The 21,197-nt window shown below is 36.9% G+C and overlaps 2 protein-coding genes across 2 annotated transcripts in view; one reads left to right on the forward strand and one right to left on the reverse strand.

The window, feature by feature from the left end:
* The first annotated feature begins 6,095 nt into the window (after positions 1-6,095).
* On the forward strand, positions 6,096-8,968 carry LOC103907343 (interleukin-15-like). Its single transcript, XM_009289500.1, has 4 exons — positions 6,096-6,239; positions 6,353-6,391; positions 7,994-8,113; positions 8,858-8,968. The coding sequence occupies exons 1-4, from the start codon at positions 6,096-6,098 to the stop codon at positions 8,966-8,968; spliced, it is 414 nt and encodes a 137-aa protein (XP_009287775.1).
* Positions 8,969-14,406: 5,438 nt separating this feature from the next.
* The window catches only part of ADAD1 (adenosine deaminase domain containing 1), an 11,471-nt gene continuing 4,680 nt past the window's right edge, over positions 14,407-21,197 (reverse strand). Inside the window, exons 7-12 of the mRNA XM_009289516.1 lie at positions 20,604-20,727; positions 20,234-20,404; positions 17,915-18,141; positions 16,271-16,508; positions 15,614-15,746; positions 14,407-14,520 (exon numbers count right to left, since the gene is read on the reverse strand). Coding sequence (XP_009287791.1) covers positions 14,407-14,520; positions 15,614-15,746; positions 16,271-16,508; positions 17,915-18,141; positions 20,234-20,404; positions 20,604-20,727 — 1,007 coding nt within the window. The remainder of the gene's footprint in view (positions 14,521-15,613; positions 15,747-16,270; positions 16,509-17,914; positions 18,142-20,233; positions 20,405-20,603; positions 20,728-21,197) is intronic.

Raw genomic sequence — 21,197 nt, forward strand, 5'->3', positions numbered from 1 at the left:
TATGAGCCATTTGGTGCAATAATGACTTGCATTGAAAAAAATGGACTGAGCAAACATGCGTGGTAAGACACCACTTCTCCAAAATGAAAATCAGGCGACACAGCTGGGCACAAGGTAGATTCATGACTGTGTAAGTATGCAGAGGGGAGACTTACACTATGAGATCTCACTACACTGTTAGGGAGAACATGCTTAGCCAATGCTAACTATGGTGACGGGAAACACCAGGATTCCCATAAGTCCATCACCCCATACCTTAACTAAATCCACACCTATTAAACAATTACAAACAAGACTTTCAGGAGGATAAAAACTTGTGGTGTCAGACAGTTCCTAAGGAAAGATTACTTTCCCCAAGGACAGGCTAGTTTATAATTATTAGAACTTTTTTTTTCTTTTTAAAAAGTGTTCCCTCTCAATGTCAGTCTTTTCAATGAAAAATTACTTCAAACACAGGTTTTGTGAAGAGATTCCCAATTGTTAACTATTTTCAGATCATTTTAGTTAACCCTCTAAAACCAAAAGCCTGTCTTTAAAAAACAAAAACAAAAAAACCCCACCGATATTCTTGCAGGAAAAATTCACTCTAAGAATTACTCACTTTGGGGGTTTTTTTTGGCACTTTCTCCTGAAACAGCGGGTACATGCCCTAATCAGGGACAATATTCAACTAGCTAAAACCAGTATTCTAACCCAATATGGCAACGCCTTGCTTCCTCTTTTACCCCTTGCTTCATTTGTCCTTGTCACACAAGCCATCCGATATTCTCACAGGAAAAATTCACTCTAAGAATTACTCACTTTGGGGGTTTTTTTTGGCACTTTCTCCTGAAACAGCGGGTACATGCCCTAATCAGGGACAATATTCAACTAGCTAAAACCAGTATTCTAACCCAATATGGCAACTCCTTGCTTCCTCTTTTACCCCTTGCTTCATTTGTCCTTGTCACACAAGCCATCCAAAGGATACTTTCCCACATCATCCTTTATCATCGCAGCGATGATACCACATGCATTGGCGAATCAGCAGAATTCATGCCATCATCCCATCAGAAGCAAGCAATAAAGAAAAAACATTTAATGCTTTCTCCTGCTTTTTCTTATCTTTCATTATAAACACAGCCATCAGTTCACTCCTGTATTTAAATACTAATACATTACAGAATCCATTGCATTTATCTGGAAACTGTTCTACTTGTAGTATCTATTAAAAATGTACTGCAACATGGAGACACAGATTACTGGCTGTAGCTCGGATATTGCCACTGTTGTTCTTGCTCAAAAGAAAATACAGCAGTCATTTCTAACCTATTCAATAGGTTAGAGATTTTGAGTTTTAGGATCACAGGGACTTGGGAAGCAAGTGCTCCATTTTACAGGGTGTATTAAACTCACACAGTTTAGTGCTAATTTTTTTTTTAAAACTTTTATTCTTTTGTTATTAACCTAATACCTTCAATAAAATTAATTTTCCATTTCTTAAATGCAGGCAGGATCATGAACCTCTGCTACTGCTTGGCTGAAGAGAAAGACTGAGAAAAGGCTCAAGAAGGAAAGAGGTGGCTATCTCCTTTTGATGACTTAAAATCAGATGAAAAACACCTGCCACTCAACCCCTTATTCAAATCTTCATTTCAACATGTTAAATGAGTCTCCCTACTGAGCGGAATAAGAATACTAAAGGCTTACTTTCCACAGGTTATTGCAGATCTCCTAGTTCTAAGCAAAGAGGAGACAACTTCTACTATTAGAAATTCTTTAAAATGGTCCTAGAACACAGCTAGAAAGAGTTAAATCAACAGACCGTGATCACAAATTGATGGTTATCACCTTCATCAGACATACGAACTCTGCTGCGGTTCCTATGACTCTACTGACAGTAATCTTGTAAAAGCATGCTACTATAGTAGGAGTCTGAAAAACACCTGCACATGAACTAAAGTATACCAAACAAGACATTCACAGTGACTCTAGCTGAATACGACTTTGTTCTGGTGATAGAGAAACGAGGCAAGCATCTTGATCAACAAGATGCCTAATACCTCAATGAAACCAAAACTTCTCTCCAAAATTCACCAGTCATCAGGTTTGCAAGGGAAAAAAAAAAAAAAAAAGAAGAGATAAAGAGATGCAAGCTTTCAGTTCAGAAAGACACAAAAAATAAGAGCCTAAACTGAGAGGAGTCAGATCCTATGTAAAAACTTTTCCAGACTTTGAAGTTGTACAGATCAGGGGTTTAGTCAGTGTGTGTCATTTACTTTTACTTATTTTCTAAAAGAAAAAATAAGCCCTTATTCTTTATATTAGGCACAAGTACTACAAAAAGTATAAACAACCCACTAAAACAACAGCAAGACACAAACGTTCTTCTCCCTTCCCAGCTCCCTGATCCACAAATACTGTTTCCCTTTAATGTATTTGCTTTACTGATAATTAATCTTCCTTAAAAATTTATGTGATGCTTTTAAAGTGTTCCTTAAAGCTTTGCATCTATGGTGCATTTTACGGTGTTTTTCTTATAATGTTGTTTTAGTGTAATTCTACTTTATTTAGAAAGAAAATGAGATATACATCAACTAACCTTTCATAATTGTGCATTAAAACCAAAACCAAACCAAAAAACCCACAGTATGACATGGTCACCCAATACTTTTTAAAGGCAGGATTTGGGGGGTTCAGCATTGGCAGCACTACTTTATCCTGTATGATTCCAAGACAATTTAAAGGAGTAACTTCATTTCCTGTTAAAATGCAATCAACCCTGTGGTGAAGCTGGGAGGGCTACCTAAATCACTCTACCTCTGAACAAAACCTTAAGTAATTCCTTGCCCAGTAAAAAATATGAGTTCAGATTGAGCATAATTACTGAAATCTGACCAGCGCAGAAGTCCAACACCATACAGAGAGAAATATTACTGTATTTATAAGTTACAGCACATCAGCATGCTCTCAGCTGAAAAAGCATCTGACAGTATCATCTCTGATGATAGTGCTGATAGACAGCACTCATCTCTGACAGTATATGAGCCCCTGAGCATACTGGTTTGTTATGATCTGACAGACAGCACTTAGGTGAAAAATACGCACATAAGAAAAACCTAATCTAAAAAAAAAGATGGAAGACGTTTTGGACACAAATCTATTCAAACGTAATAGTACTGCTGGGAATTGTCGGGGGGCTTATACCATCATGTCAGCATACCAATGACACAAAGGCCGCTGTACAGCTGACCTACAGTCTCACTAGTACCATGACCATGAACATTCTGTCTTTGTCCCTGTAGATTCAACTTCTTTCTACTACTTGTGGTCAGATTTGGTTTGTCTTGCACGTACACAGTGAAGACAGAATAGCCTATAAGAGCAATCTAACTACTTTGGAAACGGCTTAGCTAGGACAGTGAAGATTAAAACTTTTAAGCAGGACAGACTCCCAAAACTTAAGGTATAATGCAAACATTAAGTTGTGCATTAAGTTGTGCGTTAACATTAACTGAGTTTGTGCTGTTTATCAATACACTCCAAGCCATATCCCCATTAACATTAACTGAGTTTGTGCTGTTTGGGGTTTATCAATACACTCCAAGCCATATCCCCCTCACCTGGCACATCCAATAAAAATCATCAAAGCGATGTCTGTTGCTTTCTGCTGTTGGACCACAAAGCCTGCAGCAAAATGTTACAGGAAAATTAATCACTCAAACTCCTGTGCACAATTTGGTAAATACTGCATATTCAGATCCCCCCCCGCCCTTAAAACACAAGCCTCTTTTATTCTTTGAAAACAATTATCAGATAAAGATCTGATTCCAATTACACCTAGATTACAACTAAAATCATAGTTTTGTACACTATGGCCTATAAAGGACTTAATAGGAAAATGTTCTTAAAAGCCCTGTGGTCAAAGATGCATGGGAGCTAGTTACCTAAGCAGTGTCAGTTCTTTCGCAGACCTAGCTGTAAACTTGCTGAAAAATCCAACAGAATGCTCAGGCTTTTTTTTTTTTTTTTTTTTAAAAATTTTTTTAAAATCCAAGACTTGCAAAAGAAAACAGTAGAATGCTGGGAAAATAAAGTAATAACCCAGTGCTGGCTATGTCGTATTTGAAGCACTGATGCAAAAAAACCCCCAACATTTCAGCACAAAGGAAGTGCTTGGAGCAACCTCTAACCTAAACTGCTAAAAACTACTCCAGAAAGGCATCAGATTCAGAATCTCAAATTCAGTGCTTCCAAATGTATTTCCATGGAATATTTTATAAAGAAGAGAGAAACCTCTGTAATTTTATAGAGCTGACATAGGAAAGACTGAATAGTGTTGCAAACAGTAAGTAATAATTACAAACAAAAGTGTGTCTTGTGCTCACTACTGAGTTATTTCTTAGTACTTTATACAGTCAAAACACAACAACTAAAAACCTTGAATAAAATGACCTAACTTCACAAGCACCCTGGAGAAAAGCTGACAACCCAGCGCTCAGCAGCTCACCTCTGCAGTCATAATTCCTGTTTGAAATTGGTTACTTATCAAGAATAAATACAAGAGACAAAAGCTATAGTGCTAGAAAAGGCTTCAAACTGCACAAATGCTACATATTGCAAGCTACAATAGCTACTAGGACTTCTGTATGACCGTACATATTAAATGTTTGTACTTATTTCAAACCCAGGAAATGAAGACCAAGATATCCAGGAGCTGGGATGGCACGCTAATTAACACCAGTTTAATGGTTTGGAGCCAAACAGACACTAATAAAAAGAATAAAAAATTATAAAAAGAATTATTACAGTAACGGACTGTATTTAATCCAAGCAAAAGCTTATTCTAACCCACTGTGAACAGAACCACTCCCCCAAAGATTACATGATCAGAACATGCAAAGTAGGTTTCCACATGTAGTTTTATATGCAATGGCGGGTGAAATAGTCACCCACCCAGTCTTGCTCATCCTGAATGCTACAAAACTTCAAACCACAGTAGCGTGCAAACCCAGAATTTATTCCACACAGCTTCTGCAGCTAAACTCACTGAGTAAAAGAACCACGTTTCACACAATGTTAGAGACTTCTGGGCAGCAGGGGGAGTATCTGGCTCAGAACTACACTCAAAATGAAGAAAACTATGAATTTTAAACACTGCACATAGCATTCCAAAGATAGCCAACAGACCCCTGAATCAGAAAAGAAAAACAATTCAGCAATATTATGCAACAGTTCAGTGTAAAATGACTGCTTACTCTTAACTTCAGTACTGTAATACATACCACAAAATGCAGTGGGTTAGGTATCAGTAAGAAAATCTACATATTTTAAAAAGCAGTGCATTTTCATTATAAGCTGGAGAAAAGTGAAAGGTGCATGCAAGGGAAAAAGAACAGCATTAAGATATACAGTAATAGAAAAAATGGTTTAACATCCCAAAACAAGGAATCCTGCTGGAGTTTTTTTTCATAAACATTTTAAATTTGATGGTATAAAGGCTGACTTACACACCTAAGCTTACACTAACTGTCTTTTGCAAAAGATGACAGGTAAAACCACCTTCAGACAGGAAGCCAACATTCTTCCTGTTGTTTAATCAACAATTACTAAAATGAGAATGCTTCTTTCTTCTTCACTTAAATAATGCCACAGGATTTGTGGAAGGATAAATATCTATAGAGAAACAAACAAAATGGTTAAATTACACATCTTTAGAACAACATTTTGTGTGGCAGTAGTATATTGTATGGCATATTCTATGGGGGAGTGGGACAGTGCATGAGGGAAAAAGTGTTTCATGCAGAAAGCACAAAGAGAGACTGCCAAAAGTGAGTGTGGGCTTCTCTTACACCAGTGAATGTAGGTAAAATCCCTCTTGCTTTATAAAAATTCCAAAGTGTCATCAGGGGAGGAAAAACAAAAGTAATGATTCTTGCCATACAGGTAGAACATATGAAAAAGTGTGTAATAAAACCTCTTTTACATGACGCCCCCATCTTTTTCCCCCCCAAGAAAGAAGAGTATAAATACACTAAACAGCTTAATGACAACTTATCAGCTCTCATCATATATCACAACTCAAATACTAGCATACAGATAATCACATCACTGACATGATGTGCAAAGTACTGATCTTCAGCTGTATTTCAGCAGTAATGCTTATGACTGCAGCTTATGGAGCACCTCTATCAACAGAAAAAGTGCACCTTCTTAGAGCTTTAATAAAAGATTTAAAATCCCTGGAAAAAAGCAAGGATGTAAGTGGCTGATTTTCTTTTATTATATGATTCTTTTCTATTTATCTTTTCTATTGTGTTTTTTCTATGGGTTTTTTTTCAGAAAAATTAACTTTTTCTCCCCCTCTCTACAGAAGATTCATCTTGACCTTTACACACCAAATGAGAGACAGGTGAGTTTAAATTTTCTGTTTTCAGAAGAATTTGTAAGATATGGCTACTTAAAAATGATACATTATTGAGTTCCATCAAAACAATTTGCTTATCAGAAGGACAGATATAAAAGACAAATCTGAACAGTTTGAATTCAGTGTAGGGAGTGCAGTTTCTTAAAGACACTTCTGGTTTTGATTTGTATTCTCAAACATTAAGAGGCTGATGTACAATATTACCTCATTGTTCTGTGCAATATGTAACACAGAATGAATCCTCCCTATTCCTCCTGCTTAATACATGGTTGAATTCACAGGAAAAAATGTTTTATGAATCATTTAAACATTGCATAAGATTTGCAGGAGGCAATACTGTTGTATTAACACTAGCACAAAAACAATTTTGGGAATGAAACTAGAATTAGAAATATATTATCTATACGAAATATCTGTATGAAATTGCCCATATTTTATCTAAACTAGATGCAGAGCGTCTAGTAGGTTCCGTTTAAGAAGTTACAAGTCTTCTATATCCCACCAATGATGAAACTCAGTTATGCTCTACCCAGTTCTTTTCAGGAACAAAACTACCAAGCCATTCTGGACAAATTAGCTATACATTCATGTTTTATGGTATTTAGTTAACACTTAAGACTTAGTTCCACAAGAATACCATCATCATGGTCATTTCTTTCTAAAAAAAAGCACACTGGAGTGCAGACAGTGTTCTAAGTACAGCTTTACCACAGACTATTCATCATTGACAGGCTGCTGATCTGTACTACTTTACTTTTTAATTCAGTGTGCAAGTATGCCAATGAACAAGAGCATCAAGTTATTTAGTATTGGGAAGTAGTTAAAATCTTTACTCAAGTTATCTGTTAACTTCTTTGAACCTCCAATTAAGTTTTTAATCCAGAAGAATTCTCACTTAACAGTAATTTTGTTTCAGTAGAGATTTAAAGCCAGATTCTGCAACCACTTCCTTATCTGAGTCATTTTTCTCATATGCTGGCAACATCAAGACGTAACTATCTCAGAGCTCCAGTGCTTAAATGCAAATGTATGAAGCTGATTAGTAACATATTGTCACTGAATGCCTGAAATAGCTTGTAAGAGTGATGCGTAAAGTTATTTACCATATTCAAAAGCCAGATCAGATGCAGACATTAGACAGAGCAACCAAAGTGCATTAATTGAAGATGGCTAAAAAGGCCACTGTAAAACCGACAGAGGCTTTGGCTATTAACCCTTTTGCTAAGACGTGATTTCCACATGACAACCAGGAGAAAGGCTTGGTTTAGAAGCAAATACTACAGCTTCGTGTTCCCAAGAGATATTCCAACACTTCAAGTCTCCTGTAAAGATTACTCATGTTTCAAAAGCTACAATAATCTACCACAGAACTAAGGCCACGTGTAACATCTTACAATATGACTTTAAGGGGAAACAAATGAACTATACGTTGCAGAAAACAACAGCCTAATTCCTGACAGGAGGATAAAAACAACGGGCAACTGAGATCTTTTTTAATTGGATCAATTGTCCTCAGGAAACAATTTTTTTTAATATATATATATATATATAAAAGAAAATATATAATGATTTTGCTGACTGTTTTAGGAGTGCAGCTGGCGAACTCTACAATGTTACCTCACAGAAATGGGCACCTTGGAGAATGAAATTGAAGATGAGGATATCGATAATCTTCAAAATATCAAAAAGAATCTCCAGAGTCTTATGGTAGGCAATCTTTTTACCCAGTTTAAAAAAAAAAAAAAGAAAAGAAGTGTTTCAGTGTTAGTGAAAACAATGCTAGAATCAGTGGTTTTATGCCTCAAGGTCTATGTGTTATCATCTCTTGAGAATACAGGATTTTATACAAAAATATCGTAACATTAAACTATATGACAACATCCATTTGCATGATAACCCAATACAGTAAAACAGATTTGAGCCCTACTAGTTATACAAGTCAACATTTAAAAAAATACATTTGTTTTCTTTACTGAATCATGCAAGGCATCTTACACTGACAAAAACTTGCTTTTAGGAGCGTAACAATTATTTACACAAGCAATGGCTTCGAAAACTGTGCCGTAAATTTATGACTGTAAAGGACCCAACAATGAATGTAGTACACCTTGATACACTACATGAACAAATTCCATGGTTAAGAGATCCTTGTATCATTTCAGAAATCCTCTTCAGGCTAGAAATTAAGATTTGCCTCTGCTGCAGTATTCATCACAGAGAGTGAATGTGTTTAGCTTGCAGTATTTTTACATTCACAAAATTCTCCTTTATAAGCAGCTGCTTCATCATATCATCCCTTAACACTTACCAACTGAAAAAAGTCAATCCCCTGAAATATTAAGGGTTCTTTTTTCTTAAAAGAAAAACTTAACATACAGAAGTTGATGTATTATTGCTAAAACTAGCTGGCAAGAGAGCTATCACCAATCAACAAAAATATCTGTATTGCAGGACCTAATTCCCCCAGGAACTGGATGCAAGATCTGTGAAGCTAATGACAAGAAAACGTTTCCTGCATTTCACCAAGAACTGAGCAACTTTCTGATATCTATGTTAAAATAATCAGATAACCATTTTGATTTTCACTGCTACATTATTTATTTAAATATTTAATTATGACTAATTTATGTATTTTGCCCTGTGGCTTACTAGCTTGCTGTCCATTTTGGGACCACTCTATGTTCTTAGTCTGGGTGATAAGACAGTCTGTTCTAAGATCACATTTGATCCTTTCTGTAAGCCCTACGGGCTCAAAATGTACTTTGGAAAATTAATTGGTTCTCACTTTGTCAACAAACTTAGAGAGACAACTATTTATTGAAAAAACTATTAAAAGTTACTTGTAGATGATATTTAATAAATTTCAGTAACATATGAAAATCATGTCTAGAGTCTTCTTTGTTAAATGATACTGTCTTTTTCACTGGCAACTTACTATTCTGCTTTTTTTTTTTTTTTAAACACAATAAAAAGAAACCAAAACCCTTTACTAGTATACAAGCGTACAGGTACCAGACTCAAAACAAGATACCTGCAGATAACCTTTTTAAAGCAATGTAAAATACCAGTTTATGCTGGCATACAGCACAAGGTATAGAAGTAATAGCACCAGGTTGCTTCCCCGAAAAAAGAAACCCAAAACCCCAAACTTTTTTTGTGAGCTGTGCCACTTCGCTACACAGGCTTTCTGCTATATTTTTTGCAGGATACATTTTTCTCGGTGGTGTAAGCGAAACACGTAGTTCTCAAAAATCTTCAGAGACAGGGAAACATTATTAAAACAGTAATGCACCTGAAATAATAATTATGCAGGTAACTGAGGTACCAATGTCCCAGAACACTTACATGGCCAATTCTTTCCAGCAACAACCGACATAAAATTCATGATTAATGTATGAATCCATGTGAACGTATACTGCCTTAAGTATTCACAAAAATCTTTTTGAAGAACCTCAGAAATGTGCTTACTATGAAGATGGAGTCAGTCATGTGACATTTTAAGTTTTATGCAGAAAGAATCAACTAAGAAGAGCATCTTTTACAATCCAAACCCCACCACTCAGTGCTAACAACGCAAGCTGTAATTGATGAAAGTAAGCCTACTACAACAGTTATCAGCCTATCGTTTAGTCTTTGATGTGTTTTGCTGTTGGGTGTGGTATGGAGTATTTCAAGTTATACTTAAAAACAGACAAACAATGGAAAGAACAGCCGTTCTCTTGAATGCTGCAAAGAGAAAATAGGCGTTAATGATAGCTTTCTGCCAAAACTGGGAAAATACTTACAGCGCTGCTATCTGTTGCTCTACTTATCTTGTCTTCCCACAGTGAAGGAGTGTTCTGTCCCCACCCACAAGAACTCAGAATAGCAAAATACTGTCAGTCACCCCAGCCACACACAGATCAGCTCCACCCTCTTCTCAAATCAGATGCCTTCCAAATGACAGCCTGTAATAACAGTAATACCTAAATACAGTATGACATAGAAGATGAGAAAACAGGCAAGAAATTTATTTGTAAAAATTCTTTCTACCTTGTCAATCTTTGTAGAATAATGCTTCTCTTTACATAGATTCCTTCTTACTTGTTAAATTCTTAAAAGCAGCATGCAAAAATAATGAAATCACCTTTAAACAGTGAGACAATATTTAAAGACATAGTAAGCACTGAGCCTATGAGATAAGGTAAAAAAGAGACTAGTCTTAAAAGCACCCATAAGAATGTCAGAATGATATGAATTCTACTGACTTCTGACTAGTACTGCCAACTGTAGGGCAATTTTAGCGTGCAGAATCTTGCAAGACCACCCATACCTAAGTGACCACAACAATAAAACCGAGTAAGGCTGAGATTGCCTAGCAGTGACACTAACATGCAGAGCCAAATCCAGAGACCCCCTTGAACACCTGCTGGACTCTCCATCAGGTCTGCGTCTGAAAGACTTAGTGTGGGAAGCTGGCCTAAGGGTGGGCTGACTTGCACTCTAATGCTGAGTATGAGGGAGGGAATGGAAATAGAATTATAGTTCAACAGTAAAGATACACAGTTTATATGATTTAAGACTAATAATAGATTTACAGTTGTAAAAACATACTAAAAAATGTAATTGTAACTCAGTAATAGTGGTGTGGGTTTAGATTATCCATTATTTCACCGAGTTTTTTCACTGGGTGACTTAATAAACATTATAACCTTTTCAGTCAGTTGCATCTAAAGCTTCTCATCTACAGCAGAAAGCTGCACCCTGAAGTAACAGCATCACATGTAACATGTGGCTTTGCTGGCAAACATGTTCCAGCATCAGGCCACACATGTTTATTCCCATTGCTGCCCCAGCTCTCAGCAATCAGAAAGAAGGTACAGGAGCAGTCTTCATTGAACACAGTTCTGTTAATAAACGAGGCTTCCTGTGTCATTTGCTTTAGCATGAGAAACCTCAACACCAAAGATTTGGTAAAACCTACCTTGGGGTCAATCCATGCAGCTGGACACCCCACGTGGAATAACAAAGACCTTTTCTACGTCCCTAAACAGTAGGCATTAGATAAGGTAGGAACAGTCAAGTACTTCAGAAACCAAGAAATGATGGTGAAGAGATACTTACCCACACATTCCTTAGGAAAGGTAGAAGCCATAGCTCGCTAACAATTTCATGAACAAAACACATGCAGTGTGAAATCACATACAGTTGATTTTTTTAGTTTTTTGGTCTGTACAAACTGCTTTGGAGGTGGGCTGCAATATTCTGAGACAGCTGCACGTTTACAGTCATGGAAAGCAGAGGCTTTGGCTATTCTGTCACTAGTTTTGGGGACTGCCAGGTGACTTTTGTACAGTAGCCATGCTCTGCTGTGGATTTTCAAAATATTTTCTGGCTGGCTTGCTCCCTATGTAGCACCTCCAACAAGCACTTCAAGACACCTTTTCAGAGAAGTACCTGTTTGACTATAAAGACTGCTGATACATATAGCTAGTTGAGGGAGCAGTAGGAGGAAGTTGCTTGTGTTGTACGTGCTTGTAGTCATGAGGCCTTTTAGATTCCGATTTATGTTTTAAGGTGGTATTTCAGTTTCAGTCATACTTTTTAGGAAATATACAGTTATGTATGCAAGATGTTTGCAAAGCATTTTGCATGTAACAGTTGATAGAAGTTATTTATGTCACATTAACAGAATGCACACTGGAAAAGCATGTGAACACACTCGTGCCATTCTGTAGAAAATCTAAGCAAAGGGGAGCGTAAAAAAAAACACCTTAGAATTAAGTATTGCTACTTTGACATAGTGTTATTTTGCAATACATAGACTTCACATCATAGACGCACACTCATTTTACGTATGGATCAGCAGAGCTAAGCAATACTGTTAGACTATCACTATATACATTTGAAAGACCTAGTTTAATATCGCTGAGTGGTTAATGATGAAGTATTCATTTCACTGAAGTTAAAAATGCCTGCAAATACGTACTCTTTTAAATGACAAGTTTCTTGACTAAATTAGGTTTCAGAGAACAAGTTCTGATCGAAACAACACAAAGATGAAGATGTATGCTCAAGTCACGGTAATTTTGCATTCTCTAAGGGCCACTGAATGACAAAAAACAGCAACAGAAAGCACGACAAACAACAATACTGCAGCAGAATCTTGCAAAAAACTGTTACTGTGGATCCAAGAGATACAGTAGTGGTCCATACAGGAAGTCTGTACGTGTATAAAACACTAACACATTGCAAAGGAAATTTACTGACATTTTAATACCCCTGAAAAAAGGCAACAATAAGCTCTAGCCTGGAATATGATGGCCATTCTCAAGCATTCTTCGAAAGGAAACATTACTCAGAGCAAATATTATGTGGAGCATGTGCCACAAAAAGACAACAAAGCACCACCACCCCACCCTACCAAGTTAAAAGATAGTAACAGAAAACAAAATAGCAGAATAGCAAAAAAAGGTCAAGGACACAGTACTAACAAGTCAGTGAGTTTCACCAACTTGAAAACCAACCTAAGATCACCTCCAGTAAAAGACACCACATACTAGTTAGAAAAACAGATTAAGGAAAAAAAAATAATACCGGAAGGAAGGTTTTTGTTTTAGAATCCTCTTACAATAAGAAGCTGAAACACAACTACAGCACTATACTATTACTGCTGTATGAAAACATTACATAACTTAACAACTTCCCACACTTGTATGATATACAAAAATCAAGTAACACAATGAAAGTGTACTATCTAGCTTAAATACACTAATATTTCACACCACCACACAAAACCCAAGTATGGTACTTAACAACATCCTTTTAAACATTATCATAATGTTACCATATTCTTACCATAACTTACAAGGAAGCAACTTCCCTCTCAATAGGCAACATTTTTCAGATTATTATGTATGCAGCCAATTTTGCAAGGACTCATCAGTACAGTGATAAAGTAGTCTGTGGGTGGAGGAGTCCAACTAATCTACAAGCACTAACATCTGATGGTTTTTGGGGCAGCCCACAAAAGTTGAAGGAACCTTGTTTCTGGTGACTTCTGTACTACATCATACTGTTTTGTTATTTACAGCTTTGACACCTTTAAAATGCTTTAAATCCACTACCAAAAATAATGATTGTCACCAAACAGTTGAGTAACAGCTTGGTAATTCAAAGCTTCACATCTGGAAGTACGCAGATTATTTTTTAACCCTTCTACCACAAAAAATACACAGTAAACTACAAGCCACTTGGCAAATCCATGCTAAACAAAAGTCTTAAAATGACTAGCAAAGGATGCCTACAGACAAAGCATAGATTGCCAATTTTGGTTTCTGAAAGTGATTCTCACATTGGTATACTTTTTTTTTTTTAAAAGGAAATCCAACTTTTACTGGTTTTTCTTTTCTTTCTTAAAGACAGTTACGAAAAAGGCAGGGAAAAAGAAGAAATCAATACACAGCAATCCTGAAGCTAACAGGAAAAAACCATGTTAGTAACTCCACAGGGCTGGGGGGGAGGGGGGGTGAGCGAGCAGGAATGAGGTGGCATTGGGGGGCAAAACAACACAGATTTGCAAAGCTGTTAGATACTCCTACCTATGAGAAAACATCAACTTTTAGAAAAGACTGAACTGTTACAGATGGTTTAATAACTGCATTTAAATTGACAAGAAGCGGCTCTGGAATGATTTTCTTGCTGCAAATATGAACCCTACAGTTAAACATTTTACTCATCAGAATTACATTTTACTAATCAGAATTACATTTTACTGCAAGAAATCATCCAAACTGACTTCACATACAATACCTCACAGTCAGTCTCTGAACTGCTCGATATGTGGAGACACCACAAAACACAAGACCCGTAACTATGTTGCTCTAAGTAGCTCTGCAGCAAGTTTTTTATGAACCCTACAGTTAAACATTTTACTCATCAGAATTACATTTTACTAATCAGAATTACATTTTACTGCAAGAAATCATCCAAACTGACTTCACATACAATCCACCTCACAGTCAGTCACTGAACTGCTCGATATGTGGAGACTTCACAATCCAGGATCCGTAACTATGTTGCTCTAAGTAGCTCTGCAGCAAGTTTTTAGCTTCTTGGTACAATTCAGATTGAATCTAAAAAAAGAAAAAGAAAGATCTTGAAAGATCTCAAGAATGATGGTTACAGAGATCTGCGTTCTTTACCACCAGCATACAATATGCACAAGCACAAACCTTGCAGAAAACAATACCTACAAATCTTACAGTTCCCTCAGTTGCTGACAGTGAGGGGAAAGTGTTACAGACTCTAAAAACTTATTCTTTTTATATGTTTGGGCTTTTATTGGGATGAGAGAATTGTTCTGTTAAACATTTTTTTTAAATGATTCAAAAACTACTTTAAAATAGAATGGCTTGCTAATTGACTGTTTGTTCATGTGTTTAGATTTGCATTGAACGATAATGAATGTTTTTTCCAGCATCTTTTCAGGTCCAATAATATTTTACACAGAAAATAAACAATCGCTTGCATGTTCTGATGGGGGGGGGAAGATTTGTACTTTATAGAAGCTTAAGTTTCACGTAACAATTTTGGAAATAAAATGTATCTCTTGAACCAAGGTGAGGAAAACCCTGGAAGAGTACAGAGAAGCCTACATATTTCCAAGTATGGACAGAAGTGAGTGAACTGTGTTTACAGCAATCAAGAATCACAGTAGCTCCTTTAAGTAATTTTTCTGTATTTTTATACCACAGAGGAAAGCCAGGGACCTAATGCTGTCTTTCAGTGAACGATTCCTACTTTTCTACTCCTCTATGACATAAGAATCCTCCCACAAGACTACACTGTGGTAGAAAAATATCCACGTATGTATGAAACAAATATAAAAAGTAAGACTGAAAACGAAGTAACGAACAAAAAACCCCCAACCTTTTTAATGCGAAACTATCTTATTCGAGGAAAGTGGCCAGCAACTTCCATATGCTAAGACAAAACATGGCAGATTTTCATAGAGAATGTTTCAAGAATAATTCAGTAGATTAATTTTACTTGAAAACAGCAATTTCAGACATTCCCAGGCAAAGATTATAGGCAATAAAGGAGATCCAGCTGTTCAGGTGCAGTCTTCAGCAAAACAGAAAGTCATCCCGGGCTATCAAACCAGCTTTGAGAGTAACCATTAAGAGACTCCTCACTAAAACTTCCCCCTGCCCCACACCAGATTACCTTAGCTTCATGGTACGTTGCAAGTTGAAGCAAATCACTCCGTTCTGCTTCCTTAGCAAGCAATCTGAAACGACTAAACATTGCCGCCTTGCAAAGGCGACTTGCCATGTAAGTGCCACTTTTGAACGGTGAACTATAGTCAAAATGAGAAAAGAATAATAAAACTCAGTAACAAAGACATTACAGGCATATTGCTTTGATCACTACAGGATTTTTTTTCTCTCTAATGCTTCGTGAATATGATCATACGATTCTACTTCCTTTTTCAATGAGCAAAGCTAATGCAAATCAGCAGCTGTGAGAATTTAAACAAGCCAACCAAAAACTGTTTTCAAACTGGAATTCATCTGAACTAGGATGGTAATTGGTTTTATGTATTGTGAAAACTAAAACGTTCACTACAACAGACAATGGAATAAAGATATCTCAATTCAAAGAACTACTTAATTTCATATCTTGGTATCTCACTGTAAAGTTACAAGATCTCTAAAACTACATCTAATCATAGGATGCATTCACCTAACACAGGAGAGAATCCCTCTCATCTGGGTAATACTGTGGCCTCCATGCATAGCTTAAAAAATGAATACTCCAATGAACCGGCACAAAACAGTAAGGCTAACCATTATTTCCAACAAAATGAAGAAAAATTCTAACCTCTCAGTGGTTTTTCCATTTAACCCATCCACAACCTCCAGTGATGCATCCGACAATGACCAATTCAAACTACGAGACCTCTGTTTAAAGTCTATTTGAATTGGTTGTGCAGCATTCACCAAGTAAGTATGAGATCTGTTGACCAGATAAGGCATGGGAAGCTTTGATGTAAGTGCATCATCGACACGCTGCTTTATAGCTATTTCTAGCCCTCTGGTATCCTTGCAATTTCCATTTCCTATTAAACAAAATAAGATCAGTCACATATAAGTACATCAAATTAAAAAAATTTAAAAAAGCTAAGAATGCAGACGTTTCCATTGGTCTACATTATATTCATTTTTCTACACAAAAGTAATGTTTGGAAAAATCAGTTCCAATATTCAGTTCGCAGAACAAAAATGATTTTAGTTTCTTCTCCAGAGGTATCATTATTTTCACTGGATGCCTCCTTTTTGGAACAATTATTCTTCATCAACTCTTTACATTCCTTGCAGAAGACAGCATTAAAATAGAAGCTGCAACACAAACTTTGATGTTCTAGATTAGAAAATACACTAGGGAGTTTGCCGACATTACTCCATATCCAACAGTATTTATGACTGCCTACTAAATAAACATACTGTGGTCCACAGCATCTCAAGGGATGGTCATAGAATGTCTATTAAATAGAAGGGCAATACATTATAGATTATTATGTTTACTTTGAATACCACTTAAGTGAGCATATTAGAAGTTTTTCTATCGCTTTTAAGTAGAAGTGCCCAAACTTCCTCAGAAGGAACAGGCAGGCATTCACAAATTCTTGCAAGATCTTTTGGAGCACTTCAAAAACCTTGTTCTGTGTTAGAAAAGGAAAAGCTGCTACATCTTCAATGTCTGGGGAACTCAGACATCTGTGTAGTAAGTCTCATAATAGAAATACCGAGAGGAAGAAATCCTGAAGGTTTTCAGGTGTAACACCCATTAATTTAATTCCACCACATACATAAAAGCTACTGAAATAAGTTCTGATAATAGTATGGTCTTCCCGACTGCCACAAAATCCTGAGAATTCACTATCACCTTGGTAATCCCTATTCCTCAACATCTATTTGCATTAACCAAGACAAAAGGGCGGCGGGGGCGGCAGACCACGGACATAACACAAAACTCAACAAAGACTTTGAAATAGAGCTCATAAGATAGAGCTCAGGGTGAAATGGAGCATTTTCAGTTAAATACGGGCCGTTTTTCCACCACTGCTCAATTCTACAGTTAAGCGACTAACATCGTCACCTTAAAGTCACCATATTTGACTGCAGAGTTAACACAGCATTTGTCACACTTGATATTTTCTCAATATCTAAAATTTAATTTGTTATAAAACAACGCTGAATTTCTTCTGTTACTCTAATACATAGTAAAGGAAGGGCAATCTGGCAAGCTAAAACAAACCCGCAATGACAAAAGAGCGAGCCTGAGTTTTACATTAGGGCATTTCAAAGGTGAGTGAAAAAAAAATATACACACTTCGTACCTTTTCAGAAAAGTACCGTAATTCTTTAAAGAACCATCTTGGTTTAGTTCACCTTTTATAAAATGTAATCAAACTGGAATATGAAAACAGACAAAAACAGACACTGAAATTTGCATTAAGCTTACCGACAAGAATACTGTTGATATACACTGGTTCAATGAAGTGACTCAGCAACGCTCCCTGAATACCAACCACTTCCCATTTTGTTAATTTGTCACTAGCTGACATACTGCTTGCTCTAACAGTTTTAGGTGGACAACAAACAGTTAGGTAAATCTTGCCTTCTATAGCAACATGGAGACTCAGCTCTTCATTAGTTTCGTAAGCAGATATAGATTGTGGATTGAGATGTCTGAAGTAAGACAAGAAAATTAATTTCAGAAAACAATTATCAATAGATCTGGGCCTTGCATTATGTTCAGTATTTGTAAGTTCTAGAAACACCACATTCAGCTGCTCAAGTGATTAGAATACTGAAATCAAGTAAGAAATAGTAATTCAACTTAATCTTAGCCATCAGTTGTGCAAACATTAAAAAAGATCAGCATATGCTGCAAACAAGCCATCGCTTGTGTCTGCTTACACTATGACAGAAGTTACTTGAAGGCTGTTCATCTTGTGAAAAAAGCAGATGAAGGTTGTTAGTCTCCTTTAAAACATAACTTACACTGCAATTCTTCAAAATATTTAAAACAAGCAGATGCAACACATTAGGGAGACAAAATAGTGATCGTTTGGAAGCAGAACAGTTTTCCCCCTTAACCAAAGACGGATAAGAAGTCAAAGCCTGAAGTTTTGAGCTAACTCTCCCCAATTTTATCATCACTTACAATGTTATGATCAAAGGTGCTTGTGCTTTACTACGTTATTATAAAGCAACCATTTAATTTTGGCTTAAGTAACGTACTACTTATGTATGTGGCCTGTTAGTAAGTGGCCACATTTTGCTACTCAATGGTTTACTTGCAAGTCCCTTCTAAAAACTATCTTTAAATAACTCTATACATAAGCAAATCTGCTGTATTAGAAGAAAATACTTCCCAGAGTTAGTCTCAAAGAGAGCACACGCCAAAATGGACAAAAAGCAGGAGAAAAAGTGCTGAATCTGTGATCCGTCAACTATTACAGGGTGGCTTACAAACTGCATCCAGACTCATCAACCATTTCCTTCTAAGAGCAGGCTATGATGCTGAAAGTAATCTAAAACCTTCTGCAATTCTAACAGGAGGGGCTCCCCCAGTCAGCACAACTCGCAACGAACTGGCTGTGACTTCCAGTTCACAAGTCTGCCTTCCGAACACCCCAAGTACAGTAGGAAAGCAGCTAGCTGTCTTGTATGTATGAAAAAGTTATGAGTGTGCGACTTTCAGGGATATTATTCCACTGCACCACTATAAGGGACACAGAATAACAATGTTCATAATAACTTGGTGCACCAGCGACTGCTGCTGTTAAATGTCAAAACTATTAAAAAAAAACTTTCAGAAATTTAACAAAAGTTAGAAGTGTAAAGATAAACATAGGAGTGTATTTGTCCCATCAAGTTTCTCTCATTACCTTTTTTCTACAAAGCAGAACAGGAGCCTATTGTTTCAATTCAAGGCTTTTTATACTCTAGTCCTGTGGTGCAAAGGATGACATTAAGTCACCACATCCCCTTGCTCAGTGGTTAAATTAATGATTTATTAGTATTTTTAATAGTATCTTAGGAGGGGGGTTAACAGGTAAGCGGATAGCTGTAATAAACAAAGCATCGTCCTGAAGCTATAACCCATGTGAAAGTTTTTTTGTATTGCCATGTTGAGCTGTATCTCACACGCTTATCACTACCACCCTGTACATTAATGCTTCCAAAACATGAAAAAAATTCACAATACCCCCCCATCTTAGAAACGTGTAACAATGCGTATTTTCCACCTTTCAGAAATTAACAAAAGTTAGAAGTGTAAAGATAAACATAGGAGTGTATTTGTCCCATCAAGTTTCTCTCATTACCTTTTTTCTACAAAGCAGAACAGGAGCCTATTGTTTCAATTCAAGGCTTTTTATACTCTAGTCCTGTGGTGCAAAGGATGACATTAAGTCACCACATCCCCTTGCTCAGTGGTTAAATTAATGATTTATTAGTATTTTTAATAGTATCTTAGGAGGGGGGTTAACAGGTAAGCGGATAGCTGTAATAAACAAAGCATCGTCCTGAAGCTATAACCCATGTGAAAGTTTTTTTGTATTGCCATGTTGAGCTGTATCTCACACGCTTATCACTACCACCCTGTACATTAATGCTTCCAAAACATGAAAAAAATTCACAATACCCCCCCATCTTAGAAACGTGTAACAATGCGTATTTTCCACACTCACAATGTGTTTGTCTCTGCCGACAAATTAATCTTCCACTACAACATCTCTGAAAATACCGAGGTCATATATAATCAAATACTTACATCTGTGATTTTAACTGAGCAGTTCCTTTTGGAAGCTGATTCATGTAGAGAAAGATAGTTGTATTTTGCTTTAGGGTAAGCAGCTTTGAGCGTGGTGCCGTGCAAAATATGGATTTCTCTGTCCTCGCTGGATTTTCATTATAGAACAGCAAAAGATGTCTATAAAAATATCTAAAAAAAAGTATTAAGTAACAGTAAATATGAAAAACACTACTTTGTTTACAAATACATGGACATTCACATGATTTGAAAATAATCCAGACAGTACTAACTATAAAATGCAAGTGCACTTACATTTACATTTGCAAAAGTAAAATTGAGAAGAACTGGCTGCAAGAGAACTGGTAACTATTTGTACACACATTCTCACCTAAGTAGAGAACGTCTTGCAATAACAATGGCATGGCTGTCATGCAACACTCTTCCACAAGGTTGAAAGCACTGACTGTAATTACATTCTCCTGTTCCTAGAGCTACAACTTCATGCTGTCCACCTAAAAAGAAAACATTTATTTTGACGTGATTGTGGTGGGTTAACCTTGTGTCATGGTTTAACCTCAGCCGGCAACTAAGCCCCACACAGCTGCTCGCTCACTCCCCCCCAGTGGGGTGGGGGAGAGAATCGGAAGGGTAAAAGTGAGAAGACTCATGGGTTGAGATAAAGACAGTTTAATAGGGAAAGCAAAAGCTGCGCACGCAAGCAAAGCAAAACAAGGCATTCATTCACTCCTTCCCATCGGCAGGCAGGTGTTCAGCCATCTCCAGGAAAGCAGGGCTCCATCACGCGTAACGGTTACTTGCTGCGCACGAGCAAAGCAAAACAAGGCATTCATTCACTCCTTCCCATCGGCAGGCAGGTGTTCACCAGGAAAGCAGGGCTCCATCACGCGTAACGGTTACTTGGTACTTGGAAACGCCATCACGCCAAAGGTCCCCCCCCCTCCTTCTTCTTCTCCCCGCTTTA

The sequence above is a fragment of the Aptenodytes forsteri genome, unplaced genomic scaffold (assembly GCF_000699145.1).
Source record: "Aptenodytes forsteri isolate BGI_AS27 unplaced genomic scaffold, ASM69914v1 Scaffold109, whole genome shotgun sequence".
NCBI classification, from domain to species: domain Eukaryota; kingdom Metazoa; phylum Chordata; class Aves; order Sphenisciformes; family Spheniscidae; genus Aptenodytes; species Aptenodytes forsteri.

Coding starts and splice junctions, on each gene's coding strand:
- LOC103907343 (XM_009289500.1), top strand. CDS start 6,096: ATGATGTGCAAAGTACTGATCTTCAGCTGTATTTCAGCAGTAATGCTT. Junction 6,392..7,993: donor ACACACCAAATGAGAGACAG/GTGAGTTTAAAT, acceptor TGACTGTTTTAG/GAGTGCAGCTGGCGAACTCT. Junction 8,114..8,857: donor AGAATCTCCAGAGTCTTATG/GTAGGCAATCTT, acceptor TCTGTATTGCAG/GACCTAATTCCCCCAGGAAC.